The sequence below is a fragment of the Prionailurus viverrinus genome, chromosome B3 (genome assembly GCF_022837055.1).
Source record: "Prionailurus viverrinus isolate Anna chromosome B3, UM_Priviv_1.0, whole genome shotgun sequence".
NCBI lineage: Eukaryota > Metazoa > Chordata > Mammalia > Carnivora > Felidae > Prionailurus > Prionailurus viverrinus.
In genome coordinates this window covers 41,521,083-41,537,347 of record NC_062566.1, presented here as the reverse complement: position 1 = coordinate 41,537,347, position 16,265 = coordinate 41,521,083, and the positions used below count along the sequence as shown (strand labels likewise).

Below are 16,265 nucleotides of genomic sequence, written 5' to 3'. Positions count from 1 at the left end.
GGAAGGAAGAGAAAGGAAATAAGGAAGGAAGGAAGGAAGGAAGGAAGAAAGAGGAAGAAAGAAAGAAAGAGAAAGGAAGGAAAGAAGAAAGAAGAAAGAAAGAAAGAAAGAAAGAAAGAAAGAAAGAAACTCTTGAAACCCTCATCTCTCCTACCGTAGAGAACAAAATGAGCCCGTCAACCCACCAGCCACTCTTTCCACATGTATTCAAGGAGAGACTGATATGTGCAGGCTCACAGCCCCCATGAACAAAACAGACCCTGTTTCTGGTCTCACGTGGTAGACCACGTGGTGATGCCACATGGGTATAGCCACGAGGTGGGGTGCTGCCATTGCTACAGGGGAAAGCAGTGGTGACTATAGCCTGCTAGCAGCTTCCCCGTAGGATTCAAAGAGCTCCCACCCTAAGGAAGTGGAGGTTCCTAACACCCCAGGGTCCGCAGTGAGGATGGTGATGGATTTTCCTGCTGCTCAAGAAGAGACCTAACATAGATTGAGGCCTTACCGTAAGTGAGACCCTTTACATTATACACCAACCCATTTAATCACCACACCTCCCTATGAGGTGGGTTAGTATCTCAAATCAGGAAAATGCACTCAGAGAGGTCAAGCAGCTACCATAGTCACACAGCCAACAGTGGACACAAATTCACCCAGAACACTCACACTCCAAGTCCACACTCTCAAAGACTCCCAGTTTACTGGGCCTTTGTCAGAGGGGTTTGAATGGGCCCCCCAATTCTGCAGCAGGCTTCACACTGCAAACTCCTAGCAGTGGCTTTCTCCAGCTGGGGTAGGAGCTCAATCCATGCTTCTTTAAGAAAAACAGAGGGCAGAATGCTAAGATGAAACATGTTTTTAAAGGGAACCAAAGGGGGCGCCTGGGTGGCGCAGTCGGTTAAGCGTCCGACTTCAGCCAGGTCACGATCATGCGGTCCGTGAGTTCGAGCCCCGCGTCAGGCTCTGGGCTGATGGCTTAGAGCCTGGAGCCTGTTTCCGATTCTGTGTCTCCCTCTCTCTCTCTGCCCCTCCCCCGTTCATGCTGTCTCTCTGTGTCCCAAAAATAAATAAAAAATGTTGAAAAAAAAATAAATCTGTAAAGGGAACCAAAGAGCAGACTCTCTCCAATGGGAACCCTGCGGGAAGATATGGATTAGAAGGAGGCAAGTCACTGTAGAGAAGAGTATCCTATTTCTTCAGCTACTTTAGCCAAACAGACTTTCCTTACAAGAAAACAGAAAGTGGGAAGGAAGGAATGCATCCAGAGGAGAGATGTGCGAAGGGGTGGAGGAGAAGCTGGAGCTGAGAGCCACAAAGTCACAAAGGCTGCACACAGCACAGCTGGGGCTTCTTCCAGGTGCTCTCCCTCTGACCCTGCCCACTACACCCTCCCTGCCCCCCTCACCCTCTCTGCTCCCCTCACTCTTCCTGCCCTCCTCACTCCTCCTGCCCCCATCACCCTCCCTGTCTCCCTCACCTTCCCAGCCCCCCTCACCCTCTCTGCTCCCCTCACTCTTCCTGCCCCCTCACTCTTCCTGCCCTCCTCACTCCTCCTACCCCCATCACCCTCCCTGCCTCCCCTCACCTTCCCTGCGCCCCACTTAGACTCCAGCAACACTCAACTGCTTGGAGCTCCTTCCAGTCTCCTGTGATTTCTCTCCTCTTGGCCTTGGCTCAGGCTGTGCTTTCTGCCTACAGTGTTCTCCCTCTTCTCCTTCGGAACAGTATCCATTATATGTAAGGTGCTCCAAAAATATTTGTTAACTGAATTAATGACTAAATAAGTATCTTGTTTACAAAATGCTACATGAAGATAGCAGGGTTTTCTTACCAGGGTCTTTTACCAGAATGCACTCTTCATTCTTAAAATCTAGATGGGAATATATCTATTACTACTAGTAATAACAACAACAACAGCTGCGTCGCTATGTAAATAACTATTAACATAACTGCATAACTAAATAACTCTGCGTAACTAACATCTCCTGAGTGCTTACTACATTCCAGGCACTATTCTAAGTGCTTTCCATCTATTAACTGATTTCATCTTCACGACAATCCTGGAAAAAGCGCTATTATTTTCCCCATTTCCAGATGGGGAAACTGAGGCATGGAAAAGTTAACAAACTTGCCTAAGGTCACGCAGCTAGTAACTGACAGAGTCTGGATTTGAACCCAAGGTGCCCTACGCACACGAAAAGCACTGGGTGAACATGAGTAAGTGGACGCACCTGACCTCAGAATGACCTGCCGCGTCATCAGTATTGTTCTCCAGCCTCGCCTCCCACTGTCTAGTCTTGAGCCACACCAGACTCTTCCCCTAAACATACCGTGGGGCCCTTTCCTAACTCTGTGTGCTCTTCCTTCTGCCTGGACCACCCTAGACAGCCGTGCCCCACACTCACCAGCCCACCCTTATTCTTGTGAGTGAACTCCTATTTGTCCTTGCAGGCGCAACACAAATATCTTTGTTCTGTGAGCCTGTCAGGAGTGCCCTGCAGGCTGGTTCTCAAACAAGGCGCACACACAGAAAGTTTCTCCATAAACGGGTATTGAGCTCCTGCCATGCTCCAGCCCATGGTGCTTTATTCCCTCGAAAGCGAGCAGATGAGTGGGCCAGAGGAGAGCAAAGGAGCGGGCATTCAGAGCCGTGGCTGTGGCCATGGCCCAGCAGGCCTCCCTCCTGGAGCCGAAGGTACCAGGGCTGATGCTCAAAGGATAGGTCAGCTTTAGCACCTGGTTACACAGACTTTTCCATGATTTTAAGGATCAGAAACTCTTAAAATAGGGACACATTAAGAGAACAGCTCTCAGTTGGAGGCCAGGGGTAGCCCCCAGGGGACATTTGGCAAAGCCTGGAGGCATTTTTGGTTTTCACAGCTTGGCGGGAAGGGTACTGCTGGCACCTATGTGGCAGAGACCAGAGATGCTGTTAGATATCCTACAACACACAGGACAGCCCCCACAAGAAGAAGGATCTGGCCCAAAATGTCAGTAGTGCCAAGGTCGAGAGACCCCTCCCTCCCCCCACCCCGAAGCCTTTTTTTCTGGAAAGAAGGATCCAGCATTAGTTAGCCAAGACTTGGAGAATTTAAAAAGTGAAGCGAGAGAAAGAAGAGGCCCCTCTGGCCCCTCCTGGTTACACTGACTACTCTGTGGGCCCACGTGCAGGTGGATGGCTTTCTGGAAGACTGGATCTGGCAGATGGTTGCCGCACTGAAGTCTGGAATGGCCCAGCCTGTGAACGTGGGGCTGGCAGACTGGCTCACCCTGGCCTACCACCACTACACCATGGCTGTCCACAACACCCGCCTCGTGGGCCGCGAGGTGGCCGCTCTCATCCGGTGGCTGGAGGTGAGCCCTGCCCGGCCTCCCCTTCCCTCCCTTCCTCTCCCTTCCCGGAAGTGTCAGTGAATTAAGCTGGTCTCCAAGCAGCCCAGGCGGGAGGACCGCTCTGCTAACCCTGTAGAAATGGGAGGGCAGGGGTGGAGATGGGACATCAGGGCTCCCTCAGATGCCTTGCTTAAACCCCTATTTTGCAGAACTATCTTCCCCTCTCCCATCCACTGTTTCTTTTATGCTCACTCCCTAGGATGTGCTGAGGGATCTAAACATACCTGTAACACCATCAAACCCCATACAAATGAACAGCATCACTGTGCAAGGCATTAAGGTGCTAATAAAGGCAGGCAGAGGGGCAGCATCACCAGGCAGGGTCCCAGGTAGCTGAGACTGAAAGGCGGGAGCCAGCAAAAGTGAGAAACCAGGGGCGCCGAGGTGGCTCAGTCAGTTAAGCATCTGATGTCAGCTCAGGTCATGATCTCACAGTTCGTGAGTTCAGGCCCCATGTGGGGCTCTGAGCTCACGGCACAGAGCTTGTTTTGGATTCTGTGTCTCCTTCTCTCTCCCCGTCACCTGCTTGTGAGCTCTCTCTCTCTCTCAAAATGAATAAACTTAAAAAAAAAAAAAAAGGGTGAGAAACCAGTTTGGGTCTGGAGGATGAATTAAGCACCTCATTTGCCACCCAGCGTAAAGAACAGGGTGGGAGCCAAGAACAAGCTGGACCCACACGAGGTTACCGTCCAGCAGCTCTCCCCTGTAACCATCTTGCCTCTGTCTTCCAGGAATCTGTTCAATTTTCTCGAAGCAATGTACACCTAATTGGGTACAGCCTGGGTGCACATGTCGCAGGATTCGCTGGCAGTTACATCGGCGGAAAGCACAAGATCGGGAGAATTACAGGTAACGTGCCTGATAACTAACAACCACGGGGGCGGGAAGAGGGGGGCAGGGGGAGGGGCGGGGGTGGTCGTGTGCAGGACCCGCTTCTACAGCAGTCCTGTAATTACCAGGTCCCCAGCTTCCTTCACGCGGCGCCGGCGTTCACGGGAAGACTGGTTACAGGGCGTCAAACATGACCACTGTCACAGATTGCTGTTCCTCAAGCATTCAGAATAAATTACAGCCTCAACTTCTGGTGCCTCTCCTCCAACAGGTGCCTCTCGTAGTCATGCCAAATAGGACCTAAAAAAGTAGGCTTTCTATGCACTGTTCTACCAGCAAAGAGTTTTTCAACCTGTAGTTTAAAAAGCCCAATATGAGCAAGTTAAAAAAATCACAGGCTGAAATGTGCAGTAACATCGGCCACGTTTGTGCCTCAGTTTCCACGTTTGTGAAACATACGGGTCTTACTCTGGGACCTATTTGGACTGAGGCAGGGAGCTCTATACTCACTTGGGAACGGCCCCAGATACCCAGGAAGAACTGGGGTTGTGTGAGAAGGTCTTTCCCCCCAGGCATCATAGACACCAACCTCATCTCCCATGCTGCCCCGAAGTTCTGTTTTTGAAGAACACGTCTCACCAGATATTTCCCTAACCAAGTCCCCAAAGCCCCCAGATACCCACAGGATGAAACTCAGAAAGCCCAAACAAGGCCCCAGAGTTCTCCGACCTCCCCTCCAGCCGTTCCCTCCCTGTAGTCCCAGGCGTCCATGACACTAGGTCTTTCTCCACTTCACAAACATGCCATTGCCTCCTATGCTTCTGGGCCTTTGCATGTCCTTTTCTTTTTGCCTGGAACTTTTTACTACCACTTACCCACCCAGCCCTGGTCTAGCTACCAAACTCCTACTCATCCTTCAAGACCTAGCACGTCAAAGCAATAATACTTCACAGGCTAAAACAATTCAAAGGAAATTTGAGATGACTAGCGTTGTTGTGGCCTTTAATTTTATCAAGTCAGAACATTTTTGGCAGCTGACATCTATGATTCCCATTACTTCACCAAAGAAGAGGTTAAAAGATAATGGCAGACATTTAAAAGAGAGAAATTTGTCATTGTGAGAACTCACTTCCTCACCCTTATTTTATTTATTTATTTTTTTATCTTGCTGGTGACTGGGGAGCCCTGCTTCACAGGCCACTGTTCATGACCCCACCTCTGTGATTTAACCCTCCATAGGCTGGGGGTGAGCAGACCTTCCACAGAAGGCCAATGAGACCCATTGCCAAGCAACCAGGCCTCAAAGGCTAAGTCAGAACCGCAGGGAGGTGACCCCAGGCCCCAGCACCCTCTCCACTCTGGCTGGCGTCATGGGCCACATCAGGCATTATTAGCCAGGCTCACTCATGTCAGAGGCGGCAGGACAGCTAATCACTGCTGTCATCTCATACTCATAGCCATGAAGAACAGAATAAAATCACACCAAGACGTCTTTCATTTGTAACCATGGGTGAGAGCTGGAGACAGGCGCTCTCACCGCCTCCTATCAATTCCTTCACCCCCAACAGGGATGGAAGCTAGGGCTGATGTGGGACATCAAAGGGCCTTGCAGTGAAGGTGAAGGAAAAAAGACAGAGGAAAAACTCTGAGTGCATAAATACTCCCCAACCACAGTCAGCCAGGAGCTGCGCTCAGTCTCATGCACACACATCTGTCACTTGACCAGAGCTTTGAGCCGTCCTATTTGCTCATGACATTTTCACCGGGAAACAGTGATGTCCCAAGGCTGTTCTGGACATTCCAAGGAAATGACACTGGTGTAGGAGAAAAGCCAGCTCATTTAGGGAAATTGTTGACAACATACAGGCAAATAAACTCCTTCTTTGATGGGTAGGTTAGAACTACTTACAATAAGCACAGCGGGCTTTTTTTTGTATGCAAACAGATGCTCTTGAAAGTAGCTTGAGAGGTACTTAAAATTGATTCGCTTAAATAAATCAAGCATTCCCTCATAACCTTATTTCTACCACTGGATAGTTCCAGCAGACCTCTCTCCCCATTAGATAACGCACAGCCTGTGTCTAATTTTCGGCACCATGAATTACTGTGGTTTTACTGCGAAAGGTTATAGCAAGATTTTCTAGAGAAAGCTTATCCCCTAGGATTTTCTTCTTCCTGCTAGCTCATGAATGTATAATAACATCAAAAAACTAAAAAGGGCATTCTCCTCGTGTCCCCTTGCTTCCACCTAACCCTTACCGTTGCTTTCCTGTTAGGGCTGGATGCCGCAGGCCCTCTGTTTGAGGGATCTTCGCCCAGTGACCGTCTTTCACCAGATGATGCCAATTTTGTGGACGCCATTCACACCTTTACCCGGGAGCACATGGGCCTGAGCGTGGGCATCAAACAGCCCATAGCACACTATGACTTCTACCCCAATGGGGGCTACTTCCAACCTGGCTGCCACTTCCTACAGCTCTACAAACACATTAGCAAGCACGGCTTAAATGGTGAGAAGGAGGGCCAGGCCGAGAGCACTAGCCTGCATTGGCTTCTACCTCCCACACCTGTATGCCGCCCCCAGACCCAGTGAATCTCCAGCTCTGTGGGACTCTGGGAACCGTTGAGCAAGGGTCGGTGCCCAGGGTATATGGTCACCAAACCCACTAGGAGAGAGGGCTTGCGGGAGTGGGTAAGGGCTGGTGTCCTCCCAGGAGGCCCTCCTCTTAACTGGCAGTGGTTACTGGAGGCTAAGTTCCGACGGTGAGCTGGGGAGCCCCAAGAAGGAATCCCTGCCTCTTAGCCCCACCCAGTGTATGCAACAAAGTCTTTCCAGGGGTACTATCCTTTCTGAAGGTGGAGTCCTGATGCCTGTGGTTATTTCTCCTTCTCTAGAAGCTTCCTCACCCCGGGGGACTTTCTCTATTCTGGGGCACATGAGGACGCACTTAATCGAGCATAGCTTCTTGATCCTTGGTCTGACTGGAGTGGCAGTACCTCTTCCACTCTCATGAGGTTTCATCTAGCTGGTCCCACAGGACCTTACTGGGATTCTTCGGATTCAAAGTTCAGCTCTAATTTGTCACTTCCTTTCCACTGGGGCAGGAACTGGATTGTGGCATGATCTGGGCTGTGATCCCACTTCTCTCTCAGATCTGAGACTGAACCAATAATATGCACATTGACAACATGCACAGGATTAACGAACAAAACTGTCAGCAAAACTCATACATTCCATAGGCATTCCAAATTTCTCATTATTATAAAATATCATCCTGATGAAAACATGCCAACTCACACTAAGCCAGCTGGAGACCTCCACCCCCGCATACCTTCTTCTCACCTCCATCATCCCAAACCAAGCTGAGAATATGCTCTCTTGTGATTATATCACCACCTTCACCTCTCCAGCATCAGAATGACCTTCACACTCAACATTATCTCATTTTGGCCAGCATCCCAGCCTTCCACCCGCCCACGCCTTACAGAACCTTCTGGGAACTCCCCCTCACCATTCCTTACATACCCCTCCCATTAGTGTCCCTCCAGTCATTCACGGGTCTTGTTCCATCACCAGCTGACCAACCAGCCCTCTTCCCAGATCTACTCCGTCCCAACGCTCAACACAGGCCTCTAGGATTAGTAACTAGTTGCCTAGTTAAGTAGTAGTTTTAAGTACCTCTCTGACCACTTAGTGCCATTTGCTCTCTTGTACTAACCTTCAAAGTGATGGAACCAAGTATGTTTATTTTGCTTGCCCAGTTTTGAGGTGGTTTTTCTCAGTTTTCTTCACCTTCAAGTTTAAAAGCCATCCCAGGGGCGCCTGGGTGGCGCAGTCGGTTAAGCGTCCGACTTCAGCCAGGTCACGATCTCGCGGTCCGTGAGTTCGAGCCCCGCGTCAGGCTCTGGGCTGATGGCTCGGAGCCTGGAGCCTGTTTCCGATTCTGTGTCTCCCTCTCTCTCTGCCCCTCCCCCGTTCATGCTCTGTCTCTCTCTGTCCCAAAAATAAATAAACGTTGAAAAAAAAATTTAAAAAAAATAAAATAAAAAAAAAAATAAATAAAAAATAAAAGCCATCCCATTCTCTGGGCACCTGGGTGGCTCAGTTGGTTAAGCGACCGACTTCGGCTCGGGTCATGTTCTCGGGGTTTGTGGGTTCAAGCCCCGTGTCAGGCTCTATGCTGACAGCTCAGAGCCTGGAGCCTACTTGAGATCCTGTGTCTGCCACTCCCCTGCTCATGCTCTGTGTCTCTCAATGATAAATAAATGTTAAAAAAAAATTTTTTTAAAGCGATCCCGTTCTGGGGTGGTTCTCCCGACACACCTGAACAGAAGGTAGTTTGGTAACTGCTTTAGCACCTCAACACCTCCTGGCTAGGTGAGCTTGAATGAGTTAGTGAATGCCTTTGAAGCTCCATTTTCTCATCTATAACAGCTGCCTCAAGGAGCGGTGGGGAAGATTCAGAAAGTGGATGAGTGAAAGCCCTCAGCATGGTACCTGCCTCATAGTAGGTGCACAACAAATGCAGCACTAGTCCAAGAATTAAGGTGTCCAATCTTGGCATTTAGCCTTCAATACTTTTAGGCAGAGTGACCTGTGCTGTACCTCCACATCAGATACTTTACATACCTTATGGTGGTTCTTCAACATTCCTTAGGAATAATTTATTAAAGACTAGGTTAAGATTTGGAGAGTTAAAAACAAAAAAAAGTCAAAAATCTATGCTAGATAAACTTTCTAAACTTGCTGTTTTGGTTTAGGCCCATGCAAACCTGGTTGCTCGGATATATCCTTCTAGAGGCCAATCTCCTTGCTGGTTTTATAGGCCAGTTACCCAATGGAGGCAATGGCTGCTTTAGGGCAGAGAGTAGACATTGTGGGAGAGACCTCAGTTTTCACCAGACCATTAGCTGAGCCCCCAGAGTAACTTGGCAGTCATCTTCCTCGCTTTGTTAAGAGACATTCCACACAAGCCTGTTCCAGCTAATTCAACCCAAGGCATCAGCCCGTGCACATTTTTAACCATTTAAGACATAAACATATATTTTTTAAGGTTATTTATTTTGCGAGAAAGCGAGTGTGAGCAGGTGGAGCGGGGAGCAGGCAGGCAGAGAGAGAGAGGGAGAGAGAGAATCCCAAGTACGTTCCACACTGTTAGCAAGGAGCCTGACGCTGGGCTCAATCTCATGAACCGTGAGATCATGACCTGAGCCGAAACCAAGCGTAGAATTCTTAACCGACTGAGCCACCCAGGCGCCCCAAGACATAAATATTTTTTTAATAAATTACACTACCCTGTTTTCTTAAATAATTCAGTATTTTCTTAGTGACTTAGGCTTCCTATTCAAACACCAGGGTGCCCTCAGGAGCCCCCCACCCCTGAGGTGCCTGGGGTGACAACTCTCCACCACGTGACTGGGAGGGGTCCACTCCTGTAGTTTTCAGTCGATGAGTGGGTCGGCCTCAGCAACCGCCCCCCTCCTTCCCAACATGCCACTGATCTGTGCTGAAAACAATCATCCTTTGGGTTGGGGGTACTTTGGATCAAGGGGTGATAACGTCCTTCCTGCCCTGTGTTGCAGCCATCACTCAGACCATAAAATGCTCCCACGAGCGCTCAGTACACCTCTTCATCGACTCCCTGCTGCACGCCAGCATGCAGAGCACGGCATACCAGTGCAGCGACATGGGCACCTTCAGCCAGGGCCTGTGCCTGAGCTGCAAGAAGGGCCACTGCAACACGCTGGGCTACCACGTCCGCCAGGAGTGGCAGGGCAAGAAGAGCAAGAAGCTCTTCCTCGCGACGCGGGCCCAGTCCCCCTTCAAAGGTGAGTGTGGGTGGCCCATGAGGCAGCCACTCATCGGAAGGGTCAGAAGTTTCCCCAAGTCTTTTCCTGTGGCTACTTCAGGCTCTGCTCTTTCAGTGCTTCTGAAACCAAAGATTCCAGACGGTGATGTGGACACGGCCTCTCTCTCATGTGCACCTTGCTGCCAAGTGCTAGGAGGAGAAAACTTGATACTTTCTGGAACAATCCTTGGGTCAGCCTCTCTTCATCCATCCATGTTCATGGTGCCCTAGAACGTTAGATCCGGAAGGCCCTGAGCAGTTACTCTGACCACCCAGGTCTCACTGTGCAGGGACCTGGAGGTGTCTTCAAACCCCAACTAGAACCAAGTGCTCTCAGCTCTGCTCACAGCCTCCGTGGGAAAAAAAAAAAAAAAAAAAAAAAGAGCAAGGCTCCAGGCTATGTTTATAGCTTCTCGTTTCCTCTAAAGTTTGGATCAGCCGATCTTACAGGGCATTACTGCTCTACTGAGACCCTCCCAAGATGAAGTTTGGCTTCTTCCAACTTTCCCAATCAGATCCTTAACCTCAGGGCAGAAACCAAGCCCCGACCACTCTGGGTTGAACCAGAGGTCAGAGCCGTGGCCTCGTTTGGGGCTGGAGCCAGCAGAGAAATGCTCCAGTGAAGCCACAGTCGTGTCCTCCATGAATGAACAAGCTGACATCTGTTGCTATTAACATTTCTGTCTAATCCTTTAAACAGCTCGTGAGTGATTTAGCATCTTACTGTTTCACTGCACATGCTCACCGGTGCCGGAAGGAGCTCGGCCCTGCACTGTTTGATTATTACTGTGCAGAATATTTGTAGCTGCAGAAGGTGAACATGCCATCACCACCACTTTGCATTTATGTGCACCGAGTTTTATACAAAACATCAGATGCAGCCATCAACTCTTTGTGGTCCCCACAGCAGCCAAGCAAGGTCGGCAGGGCCGGTTATGATCTCATTTTAAAGAGGAGGGAAGCACAGCTTGGGTGGAGTGACCCGCCCACGGCCATACAGCCTGGAAGGAGGCCAAGAGCCAGGTGCATCCGACCCCCAGCCTCTATTCCTTTTATTATCACACTAGCAAGTTCAAGTTCCCAGGCGATTTATTTTTTAGGCACAGGATTCCTGTTTATCTGAACTTCTGCTCTCTAGCCAGATTTCCCTTCCGTGAAGCCCAGGAATGACAGAAATCCGCTGTGGGCACCTGATAGCTTCTGAGAGCATTATAGTGAAGGTGGACCTTTCCTGCCTGAGGGGCCAGAGGGTCCCCTCTGCTGTCTGACCCTTTGGGGGTGGAGGAGGGAAAGGTACCACCCCGGATCAGGCGAGTGAACTTGGAAGGCCTCCTGCTTAAGGGAGCTTTCCCACCGCAGGCTGCCAATTAGACACTCATTTGGGTTAACCAGCTCCTCTCTTAAATGGCAAAGCTGCCTGGAGTGATTAAGCCCCTCCGATAATCACATTTCTCTGGATCTACTTTAAATCGTGGAATGTTAGCATTTCTAGAGACTGTTCTACCCTGCCATCTCATGGACACAGACACCCAGGCCCATATGGGGGAAATATTTGCCCAGGGACACAAAGTAAATTTCTGGTAGTCAGCATTTAGATCTGGACCTCCAAACAACTGGCTGAGTGATTTTTTTACCTCAATAATCTGCCCCTGGTCTGTTCGTGTGGGTGAAGGAGGGAGGAGAGAAGAGGGGGAAGGCTTTGTTTTCTCCTTGACATCAGCTGAGAAGAAAGGAGGCCATTTTTCACCTTCCAGAGCTGAGGTGTGTGTCTGAAGTGAAGAGTTTGGTCTAGTCAGAGGACATCTATGGGGGTGCTTAGAACTGGGGGTGCCATGGGGGGGCAGGGGCAGGCAAGCACACAGAGAAGGAAGAGGGGAAAGGAAGACCAGTAGACACAGCCAGGCTGAGTTCCTTCCTTTTACCAAGGACCCACCTGCCCGACCACCACACACCACTGGTGTGAGCTCACAGGGCTCTCTTTCCTATGAAGGAGGACCAGAGAGTTGCATTAGGGCAGCACCACCCCACCCCAGCAGCTCCCAAAAGCCATGTGTTCATCCATTCATTCATTTTTCAAGTGTAAGTTGAGCCAGAGTAGGCAGAGTCCCTACTTCACAGGGCTCAGTGGAGACCAGCCACCTCCCACATGTCGATGCTCAGCACTATCCCAGGAAGATGGGCCATGAGTCACTTGGAGACAAAAATCAGGTGTCTTTATTGCCAACTGCTGATCTTGCTCCAGACACTTCTGATGTTCACGGGACCCACGAGGCCAGTGATACGGAGGTTATGAGGCAGGACTGTCTAAAACTGATCAGAACTCACGTTGGCCTCTAACCCAGACTCCTGTGACAAGCTGTAACCTGCACTACACCTTCCCTTCTTTGGGGCCTCCAAATCCTCCCTGGTTCTGCTTCAGTCCTTCCAGTGAGCAAAATCCTATTCTGTTCGTTGGTGGGGAGCAGCATCCCTGGAGTCACACCAAGCTGTCCTAGGTATGGCCAGAAATTATCCCCAGTTGAGACTGCCTGGTCAGGAGCAGCTGCTCATGGGACACTGCGGTCCATATAATGCTGCATCATCCAGTATGGTAGCCGCTCACCATATGTGGCGATTTAAATTACTTAGAATTAAATACGATAAAAAATTAGATTCTCCAATCACACCGCCTTCCAAGTGCTCACATAAGTGGCAGCTAGATCAGAGACCACAAAAATGGATCACTTCCATCATCGCAGAAAGTTCTATCGATGGTACTGGCATGAGGCCTTTATTTTTTTTTTTTTAACGTTTATTTATTTTGGGGACAGAGAGAGACAGAGCATGAACGGGGGAGGGGCAGAGAGAGAGGGAGACACAGAATCGGAAACAGGCTCCAGGCTCTGAGCCATCAGCCCAGAGCCTGACGCGGGGCTCGAACTCACGGGCCGCGAGATCGTGACCTGGCTGAAGTCGGAGGCTTAACCGACTGCGCCACCCAGGCGCCCCGGCATAAGGCCTTTAATCTAGATCCCCATAACTACACCTCTCTCCACCCATCATGGTCATGATCATCTCTGACTTGGGCCCCCCAAACCTATTTCTCTGGCATTTGATGAATACTTATAGATTCTTAAAAAAAGAGACTTGCCCAACCCTGGTTACAGAGAACCCGTAATTCATATTTTTCAAGAACATCTAATTGTACGATATATTTTAGTGCAGGATCTGGCTGGGCAAGATAAACATCACCTCCTGATTGTGGCTTCACAAAGGGTGACTAACTTAACCCTCCCACCTCTGTCTCCCAAGATATTTCAACAAAACCATCAAAGGATCTGTTTCTTACAACTGCTGGCTTGCCAGAACCCAGTGCCCACTGGGAGAACACACAGCAGCGGAAGAGAATGGGGAGAGTGACGCAAGGCAGTTTATTGTCCACTTCCATTTTCAGTCTCGCAGGAAGAACCCTCACCAGTCCAGGAGCTTGTGTTTTGCTTTGTTTGTTTGTTCGTTTTTATTTGAAAGAGAGAAAAAAAAAAGCACAGGAGCACACTCCAGCAGGGGAGAGACACGGTCGGGGGGAGGTGAACAGAGAGAGAGAGAAAGAGAGAGAGAGAGAAGAGAGAATCCCAAGCACAGAGCCCAATGTGGGGCTCAATTCCACAACCCTGGGATCATGACCTGAGTCAAAATCAAGAGTCAGATGTTCAACCAACTGAGCCACCCAGAGGCCCCTAGAAGCCTGGCTTCCAAGAGAGAAGAGAGGGGAACATATCCATCCTGAGGAAGTCCTGCTTAGCAAAGGCCACATCTAATTAATCTCCTGGGGTAGGACGAGGCCACTAGGAGGTGAGGAAGGCGGTGTTTAAGGGGGCCTATTCTGTCCAGGCTCCATGAAGGGTCTGTCGTACTCCTTTATCATTTAATCCTTGCGACAACCCAAACAGGGAGACAGGGAGACAGAGATTGAGACGGGTGGGGCTGGGAACGAATTATGGTGAATTTCCCAATAAATAAATTGAGATTCAGAGAGATTAAGGCTTCCCATAGTCACACAGTTTGTGAGTAGCAAATGCAGCGTGTGACCCCAGGTCGCACTGATTCCATGGCCCTTGCTCTTCCCCTTCACATGGCCTCCTGAGCCTAGCACCAAGGCAGGTTCTTCCCCTCTCTCTCCCTCTCTCTCTCTCTCTCCCTCTCCCTCTCCCTCCCTCCCCCTCCCCCTTCTGCTCTCCCTATCCCTGTTCCTCTCCCTCTCTCCCTACACTCTGAGCCTCATCCCACCTATGCGAACTTCCTTGAGTACTCTTTCCTCCTGGCTGACCAGACAAACTCTGACTTTGGGTGGTGGGGTTGGCGGGGGGGGGGGGGGGGGTCGGTTTGTCTTTGGCTTCTCTCGATGACTTCTTTGGAAGGTTTTTGCTGATTTCCACGGAGAGGTCTAGAAAAACTCATGGGTGAGTAGACACAGCACAGGCTTGAGATTGGGAATAAGGAATGTCCAGAATTTGGCTTTGTTGCCAACCTTATATGTGACCTTGACCTAGTGACAAAACCTATGTGGGCCTGTTTCTTCAGCCACAAAGTGATCGTATGTGGCTGAGCACGGGGGTGAACCACTAAAACTGGCACCTATGGGTGCAGCTTGGAACCGTGCCTGGTAAGGTCTGTGTATAGGAAGGGAGTAGGTGTCACTGGGTTAACACGTTCTACAAGTCGGGCGCTTTTATACCTGCCGGCTCATCACATCCTCACAACAACTCTGTGACAGTGCTCTACATGCCCATTTTACACATGAGGAAACCGAGCTTCAGAGAGGGTACGAGGGCTCATGGCCATGTGGCATAGGTGCGAGAGAGAGGATTCCAGCCCCTCAGTTGAGGGCTCGTATTACCCTCTCACGTGAAGCACTTAGGGCACAAACAGCAGGAAGCAGGGTGCCACTCCTTACCACACACACACTCCCTCATCTCCAACCCCAGCAGAAGAGGCAACTGCCCACAGAAAGGGGAAGTGTCCAGGCTCATGACAACAGGGTGTCAGGGAGGAAAATTTTTCCTTGACCCTTTTGAGGTTCTTTTGAAAAAATTTTTTTAATGTTTATTTATTTTTGAGAGAAAGAGCACGTGCGAAAGTGCGCTTAAGCAGGGGAGGGGTAGCAAGAGAGGGAGACAGAGTCTGAAGCAGGCTCCGGGCTCTGAGCTGTCGGTGCAGAGCCTTATGCAGGGCTCGAACACACAAAACGTGAGATCGTGACCTGAGCCAAAGTCAGACGCTTACCGACTGAGCCACCCAGGTGCCTCAACACTTTTTAGGTTCTTTTGGCTGGTCTCTTAATTAAGTTCACATCAAACAGATTTGCAGGAGAAGACCGTAATTTTATATGTACAAGAACCTCACATAGACACGAGAGATTTAAAGAAGTCAAACATCTGAGGCCTCTTATAAGGAGAAGGGAGCAGGCTAAGGGGCTTCAAAGCAAAGGAAATTAATTTCCAGGAAGATGGGAAGATGTTTGGGAAACAAATGCTTGTCACACCAAGCAGAGGTAATGGGACACAGAGAGGAATCAACCAACAGGCCCGTCTGAGCTCTGGCTTACCACACCTCACCCGGACTCTGCACCTCTCTGCTGTGGGAGCTCTCTTCCTGCACCAGCTCCCCTCTCCAAATTCTTTGGGGCAAATAAGGGGGAAGCAAGAAGCTCTTCCCGAGTCTTTTGGGCCTTGATTGTCTTCGGCTCAAAATCACCCACGTGCCAAAGTAGCACATTTGGGAGAGGCTCATTCGGGAGTGCTTCGGGGGTATCACACGTGTGGTGCAGTACTATTAAGCCCAAATGTGGGCACCAACATAAGCACATAGCTGCAAGAGACACATGGTCACAAAACCACGTGTGCCTGCCTGTCCTCCAGCCTGCTCTGAGCACGGCTGCCCCTGCCCAGCACCCTCCTCGGGCCTCTCGGTCCCACCGTCTGAAGCTGCCCCTCTCGCCTCAGAGGCCGTTCGTGTCTAAGGACAAGCCCTTGGTGCTGCAAGACAACACAAGAGATCCCATCCCTCCGATCTTCATGAAAGAAAATCGATACACTGAAAGAAAAGACCTCTTTGATGTGTGCAAAGAGAGTCGTAATATGTCCCAGAGCCAATATCTAATGATCCGCAATCATTTTTTTTTCCGTGAGACAAAAAAGAAAAAAAAGAAGAAAC

The 16,265-nt window shown here is 49.9% G+C and overlaps 1 protein-coding gene across 1 annotated transcript in view; it reads left to right on the top strand.

Moving 5' to 3' along the window:
* Window positions 1-16,265, top strand: part of LIPC (lipase C, hepatic type) — a 160,420-nt gene that overhangs the window by 131,252 nt on the left and 12,903 nt on the right. The window contains exons 4-7 of the mRNA XM_047864530.1: window positions 3,172-3,354; window positions 4,125-4,242; window positions 6,501-6,734; window positions 9,808-10,053. Coding sequence (XP_047720486.1) covers window positions 3,172-3,354; window positions 4,125-4,242; window positions 6,501-6,734; window positions 9,808-10,053 — 781 coding nt within the window. The remainder of the gene's footprint in view (window positions 1-3,171; window positions 3,355-4,124; window positions 4,243-6,500; window positions 6,735-9,807; window positions 10,054-16,265) is intronic.